This window comes from Talpa europaea, assembly GCF_964194135.1.
Source record: "Talpa europaea genome assembly, chromosome: 3".
Lineage (NCBI taxonomy): Eukaryota > Metazoa > Chordata > Mammalia > Eulipotyphla > Talpidae > Talpa > Talpa europaea.
In genome coordinates, this window is record NC_140069.1 from 38320412 (window position 1) to 38342113 (window position 21702).

Consider the following 21702-nt stretch of genomic DNA (forward strand, 5'->3'; position numbering starts at 1 on the left):
TACACTTCGTGATATAAAGCCTCATTTTTGTTCTCTCCCTGATATCTGCAGCCTACATTGTTCAGTAATATTTGAATTTTCTATTTTTTGAAAGTATATTCATGGAATGTGACAAAGGAAGATAGGAACACTAAATCCTCTTTTATTGGCTCCTGAAGGAACCAGTTGGCTCACAAGAAAACCTTAAATAAAAGAACTTATATATCATAAATTCACATGTTGTCAACCTGTGTATATACTTGTGTATGTAACAAAAAACTGTTTTGAAATTCCACACATAGGTATTCTGGGCACAGCTCTCAGGGCTGAAAGGCATTCCTCCTGCAAGTCTTTCTGAGAACAGACTTCAGACAACAAAGCGTGAAGAAACTTATGGGAATTAGAAGCCCAGGTAGAGTTGAAGGAGGGAGAGAGAGGACAGACTTGTGACTGAGCATTAGGGAGATCCTCTCTGAGAGGGAATGCTGGCTTCTGCAAAACAAGCCAGAGTCATTCTTCTAAGAGGAAGACTAGGGAAAATGCCTTCTCTGAAAACATCAGAGATATCACTCCTTCAAGACCAAAGGTGTGCGGAGAAAATCTTCAGATGCTCGGGGCTGCCATCTTGGACAGCATGCCAGCCCACTGTGGAGATAAGTGTGCTTGGATCCACTGCCCACAGGCAACCATGGCCCTGTCACCCGAGGCTAAAAGCTTGTTTTTCAAACTCTTTCCAGGCATCTTTACCTGTAAGACAAGTTCTAATAGTGAGGCCACCAAGCTGCTCTCCAGACTGTATTTCCATCATGTGTGCTGGATGGGATCTCAAGGCAGTGTAATGTGATTCTCCTGCCAAATGCCTTAAAATGAACTTTCAACTCTCAAGTTTCACATATAAAGGAAATTGTGTAATTCTATCACAGAACACGAACTGTTCAGTTTCAGAACCTTCAGAGTTCTCTTTTGTTTCATTCTATCAAATTGCCAAAAATACCAAAGTAATGATACTATCTTTTGTTAATATATTTAGCACTATTTATCTCTTATAATGAATGTAGAAATCAGGAAGAGTGAGGACAGAAGGGAAAAGGGGGGGAAACCTAAGTTAACTGTCTACTAGATTTTAGCAAGTGAGCTAAAGAAACCTCAAAACGTCTACTAGATTTTAGCAAGTGAGCTAAAGAAACCTCAGGAAGTTTTGGGAGCACCATATGACTAGGTGGAGTGTGCGTAGTGATTTTGATATATGTTCTGATAGACCTTCCCTATTGTGAAATCAACTTACTTTCTGTGCATTTTGTCTGCTATTATGTTTTACACCGATGTAACAAACTTCTAGTTCAGTGTATAACTAAAAGTTGATATGTTAAAAGTTTACTTTTAGTTTACACGCAGTTCTCTATTGCTTATGTGAGTCCCATACCCACATAAGAAATAAATTAATGAATTAAAGAAGAATCCTCATTCCAGGACACTGGGGGAAGACATTTATTTTCAAGCATCAACTATACATCAGATATTACCTAATATAAATATCACAACCCTGGGTGTTACCCTCTTCCTACACCTAGGATCAGAGGGGTTGAGAAAAGCTAGGATTCAAAACAAATCAAACTTCAAAGTTTATGATCTTTATACTTTTATAAACTCAGCATAGTTCTTTAGGAAAATAGGTGAGAATACAAATGAGTTTGAAATTTTTATATCTCAAGTGACAAAGATATTTTATTCCTCAAAGTGTAAAACATGAGTTATTTGTTAAATTTAACTTTCCAGAATAACTCATCAGACAAACATTCCATGGTCCAGGCAGTGTTAAATTCAGATCAGCCATAATAGTGGTAGATTTTCAGTTCATGTATTCACCTTTTCCGAACTGTAATAAGTATAATTTACCTTTCAAATATTAAGGTTACTCTTATTTCTGGGTAAAACTTAAACTCTTTTTTCAGTAAAATGGACTTGTATTCATTTCCCGGGAGCTTATATTGATTTATTATGTGCTCCCTTTTCCACTTTGCTGCTTTTAATGTAATCAGCGCTCACTTTTGCAGGATTAATCCTAATAGAGTTCTCATAAAGAGCACATGCATGTATACTCATACTTAAAGCAGTGCTTGACAAATAGTAAATGACATTTACTGTTTCTCCTTTTGTGGAAATGCCTTCTATTATCAGTAAGTTGACTATGATGGCTTATTAGTAGTAATATATTAATATGAATTATAAAAGTAGACATTTGTTCCCTGATTATTAACCACTGCCCAAAATAAAACAAGCAAAATAGAATTCTGAATTTTATTAGTGAATATATCTAAAATACAATATTGATTAAGTTATGATATATTTTTTGAATGGAAATATACTCTGTATCACAACTATAATTATAACAATTTTTATAGATAATACTTCACTTTAAACTCTGTAATTCAAAAATCACTAAATTACAACATGATTCATATTTAAGATAACATTACTACAAATACATAATTTAAAAATTTTTCTTTAATATCACATTTTGAAATCATGAACATTTATCTTATCTGATTTACATTATATAGAATCATCCCTACATTTACCTGATTTACATTATACAATTCAGTTTATCTCATGATATGGACTTGCACTCAATTAGTCTGCTTTCCTATGTTTTAAAAATAGCATTTTAGTGAACAATTGTAATGCTTATCACCCCATGTGCTGTGAACAAAGTCAAGGTACTTTTTCCTATTCTTTAGATTATAGTCTCTGTTACAGAAAGGCTACTACCATAAGCAAAGCACCAATCACAGCAATTCTGTCAAGCATAACAATTGGTCAATCTGCTCACATTTTATTAGTAATCACATCAGGTGAGCGATGAGGGGTCTAAAAAACCAGACACAAAGCAGCCAGGGTTCAAAATTCACCATGGCAGTAGATCTGTGCTTAGCTAAACCCAAAGACATTTTTGACACTGACTCTGGGACCATCTTATTTGAAGGAAGCTTTGATTTGCCTGCTGTGCAGTGGCTGAACTGGGCGCCAGTTGTCTACCATAAGCTCTTCGGGTTCACCCTCCTTATTGAAGTTAAGCTTCCGGAATTTCATCAACTAAAAGACAAAATAAAAGATTAAAAAATAAAAGTTTCATAACATATTCACTATGGCTCATATTATATCTTTAAATACATTCCCCAATATTCATCGTTCCATAAACCAATAGTCAGAATTCAATTGATTTCCAATAGCTATACAACCACATATGAATTATAAATATACTTTTATATAAGAAATCCATTTATATAAAATACATGCAAAATCATTGGTGTTACTTGGAAATTCCTGTGAGCTTGTTTCTTGCCCCTTTTATTTTATAATTAAGCACTGAGTCTATAATATACTTCTGAAATGCAAAATGATCATTTTAGATCCATATTATTTGTTTTGGTTTTCTACCCCCAGGAAAGATTAACTACAACATCTGTTCAATTAGATATTCTGCATCAAGATCTACAAGTCCGATGAGCCAAGTGATTGGCTGGCATCTCTGCTTAAATATACAGAAATACTGGAATGAATTTTCCCAAACTGGGATTCCAAATTCTTGTCAGTGGTTGATTGTTAGGCCCTTTCAAAATGTGTCCAGTTCCCTGACCAGTATATGATACAGGCAGCCTTCAACTAATCTCCCCATTTTTTTAAAGATTTATTTATTATTTGTACAAGCACTGGGTAAAGTCAGAAGCACAGGAGGGTGAGAGAATTCACCAGAGCCAGAGTGGGGAATAGAACAGGCAGACTGACGAAGTACACGGTTGAGGGGAGCAGCGGGCACGGCAGAAGAGGATTGCGTGCCATGTGGGACCCTAACCAACGGTGGGGGGGGGGATTGAACCAGTGCTGCAGAGACTATGGGCAGCTTTGCAGCCCAGCGATCAAGCCACCAACTGCTGCGCCACCAGGGGAGCATTTTTTAAGGTTGTTTTGCAAAAGGGTACTTTCCTTCCACTAAAGAAAGGGAATAAAAAAAGAAAGGGCAATTGAGAGCAAGCTATTAATCAAAAACTTCATTTGATTACTTCTGTCCAGTAATATTCCCTCAGTCACACCCTCCCACCCCCAAAGTCAACTTCAATGTAAGTCAACTATTTTAACACGCACAATCATTGATACTACAAGACAAGGGAAATTGCTAACAACATCTAGGAATTGCTTCATTACCACAGAATTTCAGTAATCTGAAAGTTAAAATCTGTTCATAAAGTGCAATAAGCTCAAACTTTTGGACCAAACCAATAGGCCAATTTCTACTCCCTACCTGGTCAATTAATTGCTTTCTCACATTGGTCAACTTGACTCATTATTTTAGCATCATAGACACCAAGAATGAATACAGAAAAATGGTAGCAGAACATAGCAGGTCTATTCACATTGCTTACTTAACATTCATCCCCTCATACTTTCTCATACACAGGAATTCGTCTCCCCCTTAAGCCTTGGAAGAGGTAAATCTGTGTGTCTAAGGGATCATGGTGATCACATTCTCTTACTGAGAACTGGGTAAAAAGTGGGTAAGAAGTGGGTAAGAACTCTTGCTGAGTACTGGGTAAGAGGTGGGTAAAAACACAATTCGAATCAGTAAAATGTAGACGGTCTACAAGGAGATTTCAAGGAAAGGCTTCCCTACTCTTAAGGAACCAGTCAGTGGAAGAGGAAGCTGTTCCTCTCCTCCTTAAGATGTGGTTGTGTCTGTATATGATGCTCAAACTCCTTTTGCAGTCACCTTGACGATGAAGATGCTGATGGGTAAGGCAGAACTAGGGAAATCACTAAAAGGAGGTGCCAGAATCCAGATTTATCAGCTGAACATGATCCTACATCAGACTCCATGTTCTAAGATATGAAAATTAACTCCATTGGTATTTTGTCAAGATATACAATAAATAATTTTATTTTAACATTACTTGTTACCTTAAAGTGTAAGGGACTTTGGAGTAAATGCAACTGTCTACACCTGTATGTGAATCTGTATGTGTGTGTTTGTGTGTGTGTGTGTACACAATAAATCCATTTAATAATAGCTCTCAATGTCAGAGTGTGGATTCCAAGTTGTATTATTAAAGGAAGAAAAAGAATATTCATTGTTTAAATTGTACCTCAAAGACAGCATATACAAATAAGAAGTGGCATAATTTTTCCTTATGCTATTATTTCAAGAAATTTGTTCAAATATGTTATGACTACAAGGCCAATTTTCAAGTCATATGTCAGCCAAGCATACTATTTTTCCTTGGTGCACTTTGATATACTGGAAGTAAATTCCCAGTGTCAGATATAGATTCCCTTTTGAAAAAAGTGTGAAATATCACCTACTCATAAATTAGCATTCTAAAGAAGACTACAGGAATAAAATCCTTGCTCCCAGAGCTGACTCTGCCATGAGGTAGCTGGGTGCAAAGCACTTCAATTTTCCTGTATTTCTATTTTTCTGTCAAATGAGAAGGTTGGACAAAGTGATCTCTACTGCATTTTTTGACATCTATGAGTGCAGTTTTTGACATCTATGAGTCCAACTTCAATATTAAAATGTTATATTATTAAATATTAAATTAAATAAATTAACTATTAAATTTAAAATAATAATAAACTATTAAGAGTGTTGTAGGTTTTAGTCATATTATAAGCACTCAAACAGTTATGACTTTCAAGATTGTTGGCTGCTGACTCTCAAATTATCCAGGATACAAGTTCTTGAGGATCCTGCTGAGAAATATCCATTTTCTACATTCAACTGTGAGCACAGAGAGAGTCTAGAGAAGTTATTTGTATCCACTGGATACTCACTGGTGACTTGGAAAGTATATTAACAACTTGAACATCGCATACTACATTGTAGGAGAAATGTAAGAATCTCTGATCTGAGCTGATAAGCAACTTGGAATGAGTTTTGATAATTTTTCCTCCAAGGTATGACACTTTGTCAGAGTTCAGAAATGCATTCTGATACAAATAAAACTGTAGTAGGCTCTTATGTGAGTAAGCAGAGGTGGGAATTATCACTGATAGTGATGTAACTTTGACTATGAATACTTGTTATTCTGGGCATTAGTTTCTTCACAGATTACAAAAAAACACTCATTAGGTGACAGACAGTTTCTTGTTTAATCTTCATGATTATCCAGTCTTATGGAGTAAACAAACTGGCTATAGTTAACAACAACAAATATTTACTGAATACTGTTTATTTGCTGAGCAGTGTTGTAGACATTAGTTCTACAACCAGAAACAGCAGAAGAATTTAATGCCAGGTCTACCTGACTTCAAAGGCCAAGTTCTTCTGCTGGTCCTAAAGTTGCTTCTTGTTAAACAGAAGTTTAACAGACTTCTAAACAGACTTCTTGTTAGAAAACTGACCTACCTGCTCATGGCTAATGCTGATGGGTTCCCTGAGCACAATCCAGGTCACACACTCCAGGAGAGGAGGGGTAGTCAGTGAGCCTGGGTAGGTCCAGTAGTCCAGGCTTTCTGGAAGAAGGCCACGAGGATCAAAGTTAGAGAAGTCAGCACTCTTACCCTGGAACAAGGCAAAATCATGGGTTAAAAAGTCACACGATCAGCATAGACTGACAGCAAGAGAACAGGGAATGTAAACAGTTACATTTCCCTCTGATAACCAGAAAACGTTCTTTTAAAGAGAAGTTTATTGTTCACTAAAAATAAAACAGAAATTAACAAAAAAACTTTTACTTTGGGAATAAAGGCAGATATGAGCAGGAGCACATGATTATTATTTTCACGTTTGTTTCTCATCTTATTCTCTGAGATAGTCCCTTATATTTCTAATTAAGGTATTAACTGGCCTTACCTAGTATTTAAAGTGAAACTGCTGACACTGAAATCATGTGTTTTAGTTTGCAATAACTACAGTATGGGTGATGAGGTAAGTCATATTATCTTTTTTTTTAAAGATTTATTTATTTATTTATACAAGCACTGGGTACAGTCAGAAGCCCAGGAGGGTGAGAGAATTCACCAGAGACAGAGCGGGGAGCAGAACAGGTAGACTGAGGAAATACACTGCTGAGGGGAGCAGCGGGCATGGCAGGAGAGGTCTGCGCGCCATGTGGGCCCCTCCCGGCTGGACGGGGATCGAACCGGCGCTGCAGAGGCTGCGGGCAGCTTTGCAGCCCAGCGCTCAACCGCTGCACCACCAGGGAGACCCCAATAGTCATATTATCTTATTTGATGAGTAAATCCAAACAACTGCATTCAGTTCTGGATGCTATACTTTGAAACCAATACATAAAAACCAGAATGAGTTACAGGAAGAGTGACAAAACTATTGCAAAGAGAAAGCTGTCTTAGGGGAATAGTTGAAGGAAACTAAAGATGACTTGCCTGGGCTAGGTGAAAGGTTATTGGAGAGAGAATAGTCAAGGTTAAGAGAGATCAGATTTAATTTTTTTTCTTAAAGATTTATTTATTTATTTATTCAAGCACTGGGTACAGTCAGAAGCACGGGAGGGTAAGAGAATTCACCAGAGCCAGAGCGAGGAGCAGAACAGGCAGACCGATGAAACACACTGCTGAGGGGAGCAGCGGTCATGGCAGGAGAGGTCTGTTGTGCCATGTGGGACCCTTGCCGGCAGCCAGGGATTGAACCGGCGCTACAGAGGCTGCAGGCAGTCTTGCAGCCCTGCGCTCAACCACTGTGCCAGCAGGGGAGGCCCTAATTTTTTTTCTGATTCAAAATCAAGTTAGGAGTAACAGTGAGCATTTCAGAAGATAGATGTTGCTTCAATATGACCGTAAGCTTTACAAAGTTAGGGCTGCCACTGGTGATTTTAATTTTTAAGCAGATGCTCAATGACCTCAATGCCACTGTAATATGTAGAGGATTTAAACACTTCCCTTGGATGAATTCAAAGAGGTCACAGAATATAAATGTCCATGGAGCAGGACCTTATTGGTCACATTCACCACTGTATCTCCTAGGTTAGCAAAGTGACCAGCTCATAGTAAGTACTCAACAATCATCTGTTGTATGAATGAGTGAATAATTTGACCAGATAATCTTCCTTGCAATCATGAGATTTTCTGATTATGGATGTTCAAGCAATTAAAAGCAATATTAAATAAAGTCTTACAATTATACTAACATTAGGATCAACTTTGAGATAAGTAAAAGTACATACTAGTAATAAAAATGTTAAAAATAAAATAAATACACTCCAAATACCCATTGACAGATGACTAGGTAAAGAAGTTATGGTGGATAGATAGATAGATAGATAGATAGATAGATAGATAGATAGATAGATATAGTATGCACAATGGAATACTACTCAGCCATTTTTAAAAAAATGAAATTTTGCCTTCTACAATAACATGGGTGGATCTTTTATTAAAAAAGATTTATTTATTTATGTACACAAGAACTGGGGTATAGGACAGAGGTGCACAGGTATGAGAAGATTTAACAGAGACAGAGTAGGGAGCAGAACAGGCAGATCTACTGAAATACACTGCTGAGGGGAGGAGCTGGTGAGATATGAGAGGTCTGCTGTGCCATATGGGTTAGCTCCCTGGCTGGGGACTGAACTCATGCTGCAATGGCTGGCAACAGCTTGATAGTGCTGAGACTTTAATCCCTGCACCACAAGGGAGGCACAACATGGGTGGATCTTAAGGTGATGTGCTAAGTAAAATAAGTCTGAAAGTGACAGACTATTGTTGGGTGATTTCACGTATAAGTAGAATATCAATAAACAAAGCAAAATAACTAACGAAACATCACAAAAAATAGTTAGACTATGATAACCATGGTGATTACCAGAGGGGAAGGGGAGGATTGGGTAGAGGGGGCAATTTGATAGTTTGATGGCACTAGACTTTTGGTGGTAGGTACAGTGAAGTATGTACACATGTCAAGGTATGAAGCTGTACTCCTAAAACATACTTATTTTTTAAACCAATGGTAAATCAATAATTTTATTTTTTTAATTTCATTAAAAAATATCTTTAAAGAAAGGTTAAATATCCAAGCAACAATTTATCTTTAATTGATCACTCAAAATGGAAACCATTCAATTTGGTCAAAAGAATTTCCTAATACAGAAGGATATGGAAAATAGGTGCCCCATTGTGGTGACAGAAAATTCAACTTTACCTTGTTTTTTACACACACACATATATACATTTTATTTTTTAGAACATTTTAGATTCACAGAAAAATTGAGTAGAAGGTACAGAGAATGCCCAAAAATAGATGACTGGATCAAGAAGATGTGGTACATATACAACATGGAATATTACTCAGCATTCAAAAAAGATAAACTCATGCAATTTGCAGCAACATGGATGGAACTGGAAGAGATCATGCTCAATGAAATAAGTCAGAAAGAAAAAGAAAAATACCGGATGGTCTCACTCATAGCAGAAATTTAGAAAACCTAAATAAGGGACCAGGAAAAAGACTAATTGTAATAAAATCAAAATCAAAATCAACAAGCAACTATAAACCAGAGACACACTGTGGGGGGGGGGGGCGTGGAGGGGAGAAGAGAGTAGGATGAAAACAAGGGGGGTGGCAACTTTACCTTGTTTTTAATGGAGTCCATTGCATCAATGATTTTCTGTAGGGCTGGTTTAGCACTGCCAATCTATAGAAAAACATAAAGGACACTGTAACCTAGTTGCTATTCTACATTTTGATTTGGGCAATATTATCTGTAAATTTTTTTAAATAATAGATCTACCACTTGCTACATGCCACTTATCAGTCTTTGTTTCCTATTTTTTATTACATTGACACTTTAGACTTCCTTACTTTAGGGACAACCACCCTCTTTGTTTATCCCTATAGTTTCTTTTAATTTCTTTTCTTTTTATGATTTTATATGTTTTTTTACATCATTCTTCATTTTTATACGATGTATGCTTTCTCATCTCAGGTATAGTTCCGTGAAATTCCCACCACCAATTGACATATGTACCATCACTATAGTCCCTTGTGCTCTTTCTACCACTGTTTTGATTACCCCTAGTTTCCCTGAAACTATCCTCTCAAATATCACCAGTAACCTACAACTGCCAAAGCAATGGATACTGTTCAAGAGCTAATTAATCTTCTTGCTGGATTTTGCACTATTGTTATCCTTTTAAAAATTCACTCCTCGGATTTACCTCTGCCTTAAAGCCTCCCAAATATCTCTTTTCTCTTATATTCCTTTTTAGTCATTCAATTAGCACCTACTGGCTCAAATACCTTCCATCTTACAGCTTCACAGGATTGCCAGCTCAGCATCTCCTCTGCAAGTCTCTCCTGGATGATTTCATCTACATTTTTTGCATCCACATTAACATATAATGCTGTGAATCTCCAACCCAGGCCTTTCTCTGTTTGCTTTACAACTGTCTAGAGGGCAATTCAATCAATATGTCCCAATATCAAGTCATTATCCTTCATCCCTACAAAACTTAATCTTAAATTAGCATTGTCTACCATGAATTAGTACTAGCTAACCAAAGTTAAATTAAAAAATATCTAATGGCTATCTGAAGTAGACCTCTTTCTCATTTTCACATTTCAAATATATATAACTCTTCAAATTTACATCCAAATGACACCTAATGCCCCTAAAATTGTCCTCTATTGTCCTCCATCTTTCCATTCATAGCAGGGATGAAGAAGACAATATTCCTGAATATACTTCCAAGCCAAAGGCATTTCCTAGGCTGTTTTGTAGAACTTCTTGTTAGGAATGTTTTTTCTGGTTAATTTTCATTGAAAAGAGGGGAAAAGGAAATTGAGCCATCAACTAACCGTCAAAAAAATGCCCAAAACAGCCAGTCCATCTGGTTGTTGCACCGCTTTTCCAAATTCCCCATATTTGGTGTTCCAGTGAACCAAATGAAGCTAAAGCAGTAGGGGAAAAAAAAAAACAAAAACACATATGGTGAGTGACTTACAAAACAAAAGTCCATAGATTTAAAAAAAAATAATCTTCTTATAGCTACAGGTTACTAAAGAAAGTAATAATGTGGACAATTTTAAATACAAAGTTTTCTTCCTTTTGAATTCTTGTTATTAACTATTTTAATTAATAGCAAATGATTTCCTCAACTCTACAACCAAGAGTTACATATTTTGAGGGAAAATAAATTTCTAGGTTTATAGATGATGTTAATGCACAGATTTATATTAAAATAGGATCCTCCAATTTAAATTCATGTAACTTTTTGCAAATGGTTCTTCCGAGATAGTGGATAAGGTTTTCCATCATTAACTGAAATATCATGATAAAGGTTATAAGAAGCACATGTGAAGGTTTTTTGTAAAAGAAGTGATTCATTTGGTTTGAGTTGAATTTACAAAACTCAGTTTTTGAAATTAAGGCTAAATATCGATTAAAAAAAAAAACACAGCTTACCTCAGCAGCATATTTCTTTTTATCCACAGTATGCTCAGAACCTATCCCATCAGAGGAACCCCAGTGGAAGTGAAACTGAATCAACCTGTAAGTGCCAGTGAGGGGTCCTCCCTTAAGCACTAGAATAAAAAAAAATTAAATATATATAAGTAACATATATACACATATATGTATTTGTGTTTGTATAACACACATGCACATGCTTATATATAGGCACATGAAACACATGCCACTAAATATTACAATCTCTAATCCTATTTTATAGCATTAAAATTAAAATATAGCAATAGTTTCACTCTGTGAAAATTAAATCCAGACTCAGGTTGGTCTACACGCTGAACAAAATCATCTCCACTGATTTCTTTCCTAATTGTGATCGCCGGAAGAGGGATGCATTTCCCATCTGCTGTCTGAGCACAGTGATGCTCATCTTCTGGCTGTTTGGCAGCCGTGGAGTCAGGTCAGAGAAAGGAAATTTTACATGGAACTTTTCATTCCTCTGTGAATCATGTAAGAAGTGCCCACGCAGCTGCTTGCCAGTGCTGGCCTGCTGCACATTTGCAAATGTGGGACCCTCTCTTCTTCCATGGCCCAGTAAATGCCTCTCCTGACCTCTGATACTGGCTCTCACTTACCGAGATCTGAGAAATAATAAGCATTCCCGTGATCTTAGCAGTATAAATCCAACTTTTCTTACACAGGCTTTTTAGGTTCTGTAAAGTTTAGATTCTCACTGCTACTAACTAGATTTTTCCCCTTAAGTTATTTTTAGTTAATGTCTCTGACCTTTACTTCCTGATCTGTAAAAGGGAAACATTCAATTATTTATTACTTCACTAAGAACTTATTGATCATCTACTGTATACAGTGCATAGTGCTCTATTATCTCAAAGAACTTAAAGTATTAAATTTAAAATTATCCCATGATTCTTCTCTTCTGATATTCATGTGACCTTGTTAAAGCAAAATCAGTACCAGAAATTATAGTCTTAGACCAAAATCTAGCTATATTCCACATGTTGTATCTTAAGAGAGGATTAAAATAGTAAGAAATCACTGTTTTCCTTGATTCCATCCCTAAGACTTTTTAATCTATATCAATAGGATTTAATCAATATTTTAATTTTTATTATTTTAATTGTAGTAAAGTATATAGAATATAACATTATCATTTTAAGTGTACAGTTCAATAATATTAAGTACAGTCATGTTGAACCTTCAAAATTAGTTTAGTTTTACAATTTCAGTTTTATTCCCCTAGAGATGGCATTAAAACATCTGGTCTATAAGCATATTTTATTAGCTGTGGTTTATAATTCTATGAAATAGTAAACCCAAATTTACTTTGGCTCTGCAAAACAAAGGCAGAAAGTATGTACAACAAAGTTCATTCGCTTAACTTCACCTAAAAGTGCTTAGATGGTAGCAACCCCCATTTATCTATTCAAAGTAAAGATAAGCTGACTGGAAGATATCTAGGCAATGGGGCCTTTCTACTACAATCTCTGGCTACCAGCTCTGCTAACAATAGGACAGGAGAAAAAAGAGAACCAATTGTAAATGGTGTTATAATATTACAGATCTGTTAAGAAACATCAATATAGATACATTCTGATAAAATTATGCCTCTAAAAACAATTTATTGTAGCAGTATTAATTTATTTGATTATTCTGTTAAAGACTTTTAAAAGTCTTTTTTGGTCCTGAAGTAATTCCTTTATAATAACTTTATAAAGCTAGAACTGACCATAAAAAAAATGCCATTTGTATTGGCAAATGCCATTCTACCAAGTGGCAAAATTAAATAAGACAACATTCAACATCCAAGGTAACTAACTTGTATCTCCTTTACCCTGTGAAGAGTCATATCAGGATCTTAAATTTTAAAGATCATAAAGCTTATTGCTATTTCTTATTCCCTTCTTTTAAGTCCTTCAAATCCCATCCCAATTTACTTGTTTCCAAGAATATTTAGAATTAAGCAAGTTTTTGCTGCCTGTGAGTTGTTATTATTACATGAGTTGTTGTTGTTAAAGACTTGTTAATACTGAAAGAGAAAAATCTTGGGTTCAATAATTAAGTATACCCAGTGCTAATCTATTATCACCAGATACCTATTTTAGCTGCTGTTAAAATAAAACTAGGATGCTATGTAAATCAGAACTCCATTATAATTTGGAAAGGTTATGAAATCCTTAAAGTTTAATTGCTACAAAAAAGCAGCATTTCTGTACATCTTCAATAATTGGGTATTTCGCAGCAAATTTGTAGATTGGAGTTTGGTCAACAAAGACCTTCAAAAAGTATTATTATAATAGTAATTTACCATAATCTATAGTAATGGAAACATATATCTTTTACTTGAGAAATAGAATAGACAACATTTGAAAGGAAGTTTATGCTGTATTTTAGATTTACTTGTTTATTTACTTAAGTTGATTGCTAAATGCCATTGTCTAAACTGTCCCCAGCTTAAAACAAAACCTGCTTTTCTAATGCAAAAACAATTTTAAAAGCTAGCAGAAATTGCTGACCATATTATTTCTCTGTCAAATCCAGCCATGTTAGAGAGCTGATAACTTAAAATAGGTGGAGATACACAAATGGGATTTTCTCAATACTCTCAAAACTTAGTTTAATCCAAATCTCAACACCAAGAGCTCCAAGCTATCTTAATTTTTATGGTCTGCCATCAGTTATACATACTGCATATAGGAAACATAAAGTAATAACCAAATATAGCATGATAACCTGCCTTATTATATATATATATATATATATATATATATATATTACTTGGGGAAATCATGCAAATTATATGTGTTTGTGAAAGCTAAGAAATTTACTCCTGGAATATTAAAATAAATCAAACTACCCATAAAATAAATCAAACCACCCATAGAAATTAAAAATGAAATTTTAACAATTTAAAATTTTGTTCCTAATAATCTCATGAATACTGAACATAAGATGCATACAAATAATAGATTAAAGACATTAGTTTATGTCAATATTCTCTCTGAAATTCAAAATATAAGTAAACAATTTCCAATATCCTTAGTTTAAAACAAAATTTAAGGGATTTCCTATTAATGAAGTAAATGACTAAGTCTACTAAAAGTACATCATTTCTAGCAGGTGAACAATCTTCTCCATGAATAATTTGAAAACCATTAAATCTTGCATTTATTGTTGTGCTTTTTTAGCAGTAGTCAATAATCATAGAACTACACGGTAACCTTAAGAAAATGAACGTCGATGCAGACAAATCTGAGAAAAAAGACATGCACATTCCATTTCTCTTAAAAGTACTGATATGTTTACTTGTCACTTTCATTAGAGTAAACACAATTAAAATTCAAGAGAACAGCAGTTTTTAGTTTCATGAGTGTGGCAATTATATAAGAATTTAAAAAATTCTTTTGATATGAACATAATTAAACACTGTGTTTATAATGCTTCCGTCACACCATTAACAGTTCTGCTCACACCACTAACAGCATGCATGACAAGTCCTGAAACTTGTTATTGTATTTCCTTTTAACTTATTGTTGAAGGAAATGTTTAAGGCTTCAAAAGCAAGCCCATGGATGGGCTTCCCCGGTGGCGCAGCTGTTGAGCGCTGGGTTGTGAAGCTGCCCACAGCCTCTGTAGCACCGGTTCGATCCCGGCTGCTCCCCGGCCACCTGAGGAGGGCCCCACATGGCGCGCAGACCTCTCCTGCCGCCCGCTGCTCCCCTCAGAAGTGTACTTTGGTCCTTCTGCCTGTGCCTGCTCTGCTCCCTGCTCTGGCTCTGGTGAATTCTCTCACCCTCCCACGCTTCTGAATGTACCCAGTGCTTGTATAAATAAATCTTTAAAAAAAAAAAAAAAAGCAAGCCCATGGAAATCAAGCAAGACTCATGGATGAGGATCCATTATATCATAGAGACAATGACCTACTGGGAATGTGAGCACAGGTGAACTCAGCTTCCTTCTTTTTCCTTGAAATAATACAAACATAATATTCCAACTTCTAAGTCGGACAGAGAAAAACACTGTGTGACTTCAGTCACATGTGGTATATAGAGAAAACACACGAATGAATGAGATAAAACAAAAATAAGTTTTTAGATGATAAGACCAATTAGTAGTTACCAGGAGGGAAGCAGGCAACAGTGTGGAGATAAATCCAGTATAATGGGTCAGTTGTATAATGAAAGATAGAACTAAACTTTTAGTGTGGAACTTGGTATAGTGTGTATACAAGTGTTAGTTTTTAATACCAGCTACGTGAAACTTACACAATGTTATAATGCAATGCTATTTCAATTAAAAAAGGATTTTTGCACTATTCCAATTTCTAAAAAAAAAAAAAAACCCAGAAATTATATGAGTTACGTATGGGTTACCACAATAATTTGGGCATTCATTTCTCAATAATATCTGCCTTAACTTATAAGCAGGAGAGTTTTAAACTTATTAATAAAAGTTAATAAGTTAGCAGGAGTTAATAATTTGACTACTACTCTTTTCTCCCTGATAAAGTTAGTAATAAAAGATCTAAAGCAGGGAGAATTAATTTTTAATCATTAAAAAAACAGGATTAAAATTTTTTCTTAATTTAAGGGGGTTTATTTTTAAAAGAATTTAGAAGATTGATGAGAGCTTTAACCCAAGATTCTAGTTAAATCCACATTTAAATGTGAAGTTTTAATTTTCACATTTAAAAAGAATTCCCTCAGGCTTAAATATAGCAATAAACTCAACCAATCAAGTTCCTAATACCCAAGTATTTAAGTTGGATTATAAGATTATATTTATGATAGAAGTAAAAAACTGAATCTGTGAGTTGTAGAAGGCTAAAATTTCAATGAGGGTAAAAAATTAAATGAACTGAAGCATTTAAATATAGAAAATAAAAGGTAAAGGATATCTAAAAATGTTATCACCACTAAAAAAAAAAAAAAAAAAACACAAGCAAAACCCAACAAATTTTTGACCAGAAAATGATAGTAACCTGTCTATTTAAAAAAAATCAAGTAACCAAAATAATTATTTTTATTTAGACTTAATTGCACAGAAAATTATACTAGCTTTTAATTGGAGTTTACACACTAAATGTTAACTATGGTTATGATCCAAAGATTCTTGTTTAACATCTGTTTTCAAGTGACTGTCATTTAGTCTCACTACAACACACCAGGAAGATGACGACTAACAAGTTACTGAAACCTTAAGTATTCGGTTTCTTCATGTTTACTTTAAGTGGGTTTGACGAGGACTAGAGTATCTCTAGTTCTAACTTGAGACTCTAGGAGCTTAAAAATAAAGTCAAAAGGGTGTTTCTCTGCATTGTATGATTGGGCTGGTTTTTATTGCTCTGGATATGTTTTTCCCTTGATAACACATTTCATATATTCTACATTCTAGAAAAAAACTTCCACTTCCTTGTTTAATAAAAGCAACAGAAAATGTGGAAGAGATATGGGCAAAACTACAAAGGAGTCTTTCATCTACAAGAGAAAGTTTTTCTGACATTCATTCCTCCCTCACCTTGCTTTTGCTGCACCTCCTTGGTGTCTAGAGCACATCGTGTGCTTTCTCAAGTCCCTAGTGTTTCCTCCAACACACCAAAATACTTCAATGTAAACCTTATTTACACTGGAAAGTCCCTCCTGACTTACTCAGGACAAATCCTAAGCCTCCATGTGTCCACAGTAACTTGGAATACTTCCTTGTTGCATTATGAATGGCGCAGTTAGTGTCTCTATGTCTTTGTCTTTAGACTCTAGGTATCTCCAGTGGGGGCTCTGGGGATACAGGACAGGGACCAGGACTCCAACCCATCCTCATAGTGCCTGGTTTACGTGCATTTAATCTGTGTAATAAGGATGTTTTTTGGTGTAAAATTAGGTGAATGATACGAGTCTCTCAAGGACACAGGGTAAGAGCCCTTAGCTAAACCACTTGGTTTTCATCTGTTTCACGATCTCAACGTGGCAAGTTACTTGAAAAATCTATGTATTACTCACAGAGATAGTTAGAAAAGTGTGGCTAGTTCGAATCAATTGTTGCACATGCAGAAATTCATTAGAACTAGACATATTCATAGTAAGCAATTAAATAATAGCTATTTCTAAAATCCATCACATGCTTTAAAATGATGGAATGTTTGGGAACTTGTAAAAAAAATTTAAGTACAATCAAGTGATGGGAAGTAATTTTAACATTAATTAAAAAATTTCTTCAAAAATCTTCAAAAAGAGCTACAGCAATTGCTTAATAGCAGTCAAACGATGTGCAGACCTGACAACTGTGATAGTCATTTGGTGCAATTGTTATATGCCTGCCACTGCTCTAGGTACTTTTTTTCTAATCTTTCCTCTGTGGTAGATACTGCTGCTACTTCAATTTTACAGTTGAGAGAAATATAACATAAAGAGATTAAGTGCTATCAATCCTGGGCCACTCACCGACAGACAGAGCTGGAACTTGAGCCAAGGTCTGTTACCACAGTCTAAGGTCACAGCTGTCAGACTACATGCTGACTAGTATATATATATATTTCATATATTTCACAATTAAATTAGTAAAGAATATAGGATTTTATCTACTTTGGTCCTATTCATTAGACATTTGTTTCCTCCTTGTTTCAAAATAAGACTTTAAGCATCCCAACTGGTATGGAGCATCTAATGAGGTATATAATTGGTGGCCATTACATCCACTGAAAAAAGTATTTCATTGGCAACACTGAAACATACATTCATTGTCTTTTTTGTTTGTTTGGTTTTTCTTTAACTTTTTAAAATTTATTTACTATTATTATTTTTTTAATTTTATATATTTTACATCATTTTTAATTTTTATACAATGTATATATTTTCATCTTGGTTACAATCCCCATATAATTCCCCCCCACCCCCCTTGTTTTGATGCTACTCTCTCCTTCCCCATCCAGTGTGTCTCTGGTTTATAGTTGCTTGTTGATTTTGATTTTTACTTTATTATAATTGGAAACAACCCAAATGCCCAAAAATAGATGACTGGATCAAGAAGAAGTGGTATATATACACAATGGAATATTACTCAGTAATCAAAAAAGATAAACTCATGTAATTTGCAGCAACATGGATGGTGCTGGAAGGGATCATGCTCAGCAAAATAAGCCATAAAGAAAAAGAAAAATACCAGATGGTTTCACTCATAGCAGGAATTTAGAAAACATTCATTGTCTTTTAAAGTAAGTTGACAGCTACAAACTAAAGTAGCTTACTTCTTTTGGTTTTCAAATAGCTACACAAAACTTTATAGCACCCTTTCTCTATGTATATAATACCACCAAGACCTTGGCTTGTAATATTACAATCTAAATATATAGTGTTCTTTACATGAAGAAATTGTTTCCCTTATATTTAGTTTAGTCATTTACACCCTGCATGGGAGGCATGATGGGGCGAGGCAATGTAGCAGAATCACTGAGATTGTCTTCAATGAATATTCTCCACTGAATCTAATACTCATATCTAGTAAGTCATGATACCATGCCAGAATGTGTGTGTGGAGTGGGGGAGGGTCTTGCTGAGGGGAAGACATTTGTGTGGGGGGATGATGTTCATACTGAGGTGAAGTACACACAGGGTACATGTAGATGAAAACATTTTTAAGTGATCCCTTTATTTATCATCAGTGATTTCCCAGAGTCACTATTTCAGAAAGTTAAGTTTCAAAAAAAAATTTTTTTAACAGTGGGGAGGACAGAAGACTTTTTTCAAAACTGTATGAAATACACTGGATAAGCTAATGAAAAATAACAATCCACTTAACTCTAATAGCTATAATTGCATTTATGTGTTAGTATTAGATGTACTTATTCCAATTTGTTGACAGCATTATTGAGTGTTTACCCTACTTTTTTCCATTTTGGCCCACTGCATCCCCTACTCCCACACCACCACCACACGTACTGGGTCTGTAGCATCATTCATTCCCTCACCTTCAGAGAACACTCAGGAAAATAGGGCAATGGCAATTATATCAACCAGTGGGAAAAGAAGGCTGCTACTATGTCTGAATGGGGCTGTTCTTTTATTTTTAAATAAAGAAAAAGACAGTAAATGAGCATCCTATAAGTACTCTGTTACAAATAATTATGAAAATTGGTTTTGTCAATAGCTGTTCGCCCAGCATCTCTAAAACATCTGTATTTGTGGAATGAATTTCTAGGTAGATATCAAGATGCGTTCCCACATTTACTAGAGTAGTGCAATGCCTAGAAAATACTCAGAAAGGCAGTGTTTCCAAGAATTTCAGTATTTTTTAAATTTTCAAGCTTCATCCTTCTTCTCACTGCTATCCTTAACATTATTCTAAGTACTCTGAATAGGCATCAAATATGGAAAACAAATTATTTTAGAAAGAATCTTATAAGTTCAATTTTTGCAAATTTCATCATTGCTGAGCTTTATTACCAGGGTACCTCACTTTATGTGACTTTCACAGGCATGACACAGTTGTTCAATGCCCTACAAAGAAACCAGGAATCTGTCAGGGGAGAAACAGCTTCAGGCCACTTCAAAGTAATTAGCCTACTTCTCAGAGCGTGGGACCTAATGAAGATTACCAGCAGTGCATCTTCGAGTACTAAGACAAATTGTAGTATTAAGGGGATTCCTGCCACTGCTCCCTATTCTTCTTTTTAAGCCGGGGGAAAGGTCTACTGGCTACAAAGCACAAGGTTTTTTTTTTCCTTAACACTGACCTACCTGCTTTGTCCTGAGAGTCATCAAATTCCACGTTGAAAGAGTGACCATTGTTCACGATCTTGCGAGAATTTGCTTGCTCATAGCAAACACACAGAGGCTTCAAGGCAGGGTCAAAGACAGCTGCTTTGGTGTCAATGTCAATAGGGGACTGGCGCTGTCCTTTGGCAATGGGGAAGTCCTTATGCCAGGTCTCAGGTCCTAGGGTTGAGAAGAGACAAGTGAATCTCCTAATGTGGGAGAGGACACAGTCACACTGCTAAAAAAGGGCAAAGATTCTGGAGCCAAGCTGCTCTGTTCCAATTTTGGTGGCACCCCTGGACAACTGAGTAACCTTGAGAAAACACTTACCCTGTGCCTCAGTTTCCCCATTTGTATTCTGAAGTAATAATAACATCGACTTTGTAAAGACTGTTGTGAGAATTAGAATAACACATTTAAAACTGTTAGAATAAATAGTGAGCACCATATAAATATTAGCTTATTTTATAAGCCTCAGTTTATTGAAATTCAACAAACAAACTGGGCAGTCACCCACCTCAGGACGGTGATTAGGATTTGGGATATGCAACCTCACTTAGGACATTGAAGCAGACGGGAACTCGTTCCTCAGGCTCCAGTGCTGGCTGCAAGGGCAAAGTCACTGCTCCGGCCTCAGCCAACTACCTGGGAAGCTCCAGGTCTCCCCAAAATGACCAAGATACGTCAAACACCTCTCTCTCACAAGCAGGAAAACCCAGATTTACGGGCATTATATAGTCCGATTCCTGGTGACCCCCGAAGGTTATAAGTAGAGGTGAAAGAAAAAATCCAACGCAAAGGATTCAAGCCACCCACGAAAACGCCCCGGGACAGTTCGCGCTGCGGGGTCTCAGCCACAGGTGGTGCCGAGAATGCAGCAGGGGAGGGAGCGGCTCCCTAAATTCCCTGCGGTCAACAATAAAAATGTGTAACAAGCCCTCCTCGCTCCCTCCTCGCTGCGGGGAGGAGGGTCTCTCCGGCTCGGGACCCGCTCGGGACTGTCGTCGGGTCCCGCGGCTGCGCGCCCCTCCCCGGGGCCCCGCGCGCCGCCGCCAGCCGCGGGGATTCCTCGACAGTGGCCTTGGGGCCGGGGCGAAAGGACATCCCCGCGCTGGGAGCGGCGGGCGGGGCAGACTCCCGGGGCGCACCTGAGCCTGGGGTTCCCGCGGTCGCGGCGGTAAACAGCAGGTGCGGGCGCCGCGGGGCCCCGGCCGGGACACAGCTCCCCGCGCGCCGCGCGCCCCCAGCCGCCGGCACTCACCGTTGTGCTTTCCGTATCCCCAGTGATGGGACATGGTCGCGCCGATGGTCTGGGCACAGCCGGAGTTGGTGCCTGTCCAGCGGCGGCTGTTTCGGAGCCTGCACGGTGTGTCCGCGGGTCGCGCCGTCCCCGGCTTTTATAGGCTCCCGCCAACTTGTGCTCGGGGGCGGCCCGGGGGAGGGGGCCCAGCGTGGACCAGGGCGATAGGGGGGAGGAGGTGGCGGGCGGAGGTTATCTCCCCGCTGTCTGGGCGGGCCGCTGGGAAGAGCCGGGGGCGGGGAGA

General features: G+C 36.9%; 1 protein-coding gene across 2 annotated transcripts; it reads right to left on the reverse strand.

The window, feature by feature from the left end:
- Nucleotides 1–2676: 2676 nt before the first annotated feature.
- On the reverse strand, nucleotides 2677–21453 carry CA2 (carbonic anhydrase 2; the record flags this gene model as incomplete). Of its 2 annotated transcripts, XM_084229549.1 has the most annotated exons (7): nucleotides 2677–3072; nucleotides 6380–6535; nucleotides 9561–9623; nucleotides 10787–10879; nucleotides 11394–11512; nucleotides 20141–20338; nucleotides 21420–21453. In XM_084229549.1, 7 exons carry the CDS (start codon nucleotides 21451–21453, stop codon nucleotides 2953–2955), a joined length of 783 nt encoding a protein of 260 aa, XP_084085675.1. In that variant the 3' UTR covers nucleotides 2677–2952. The 2 variants fall into 2 exon arrangements, with proteins under 2 accessions (XP_084085675.1, XP_084085676.1); XM_084229550.1 differs by lacking the exons at nucleotides 11394–11512; nucleotides 21420–21453 and having other exon boundaries at nucleotides 20141–20188.
- Between the last annotated feature and the right edge of the window lie 249 nt (nucleotides 21454–21702).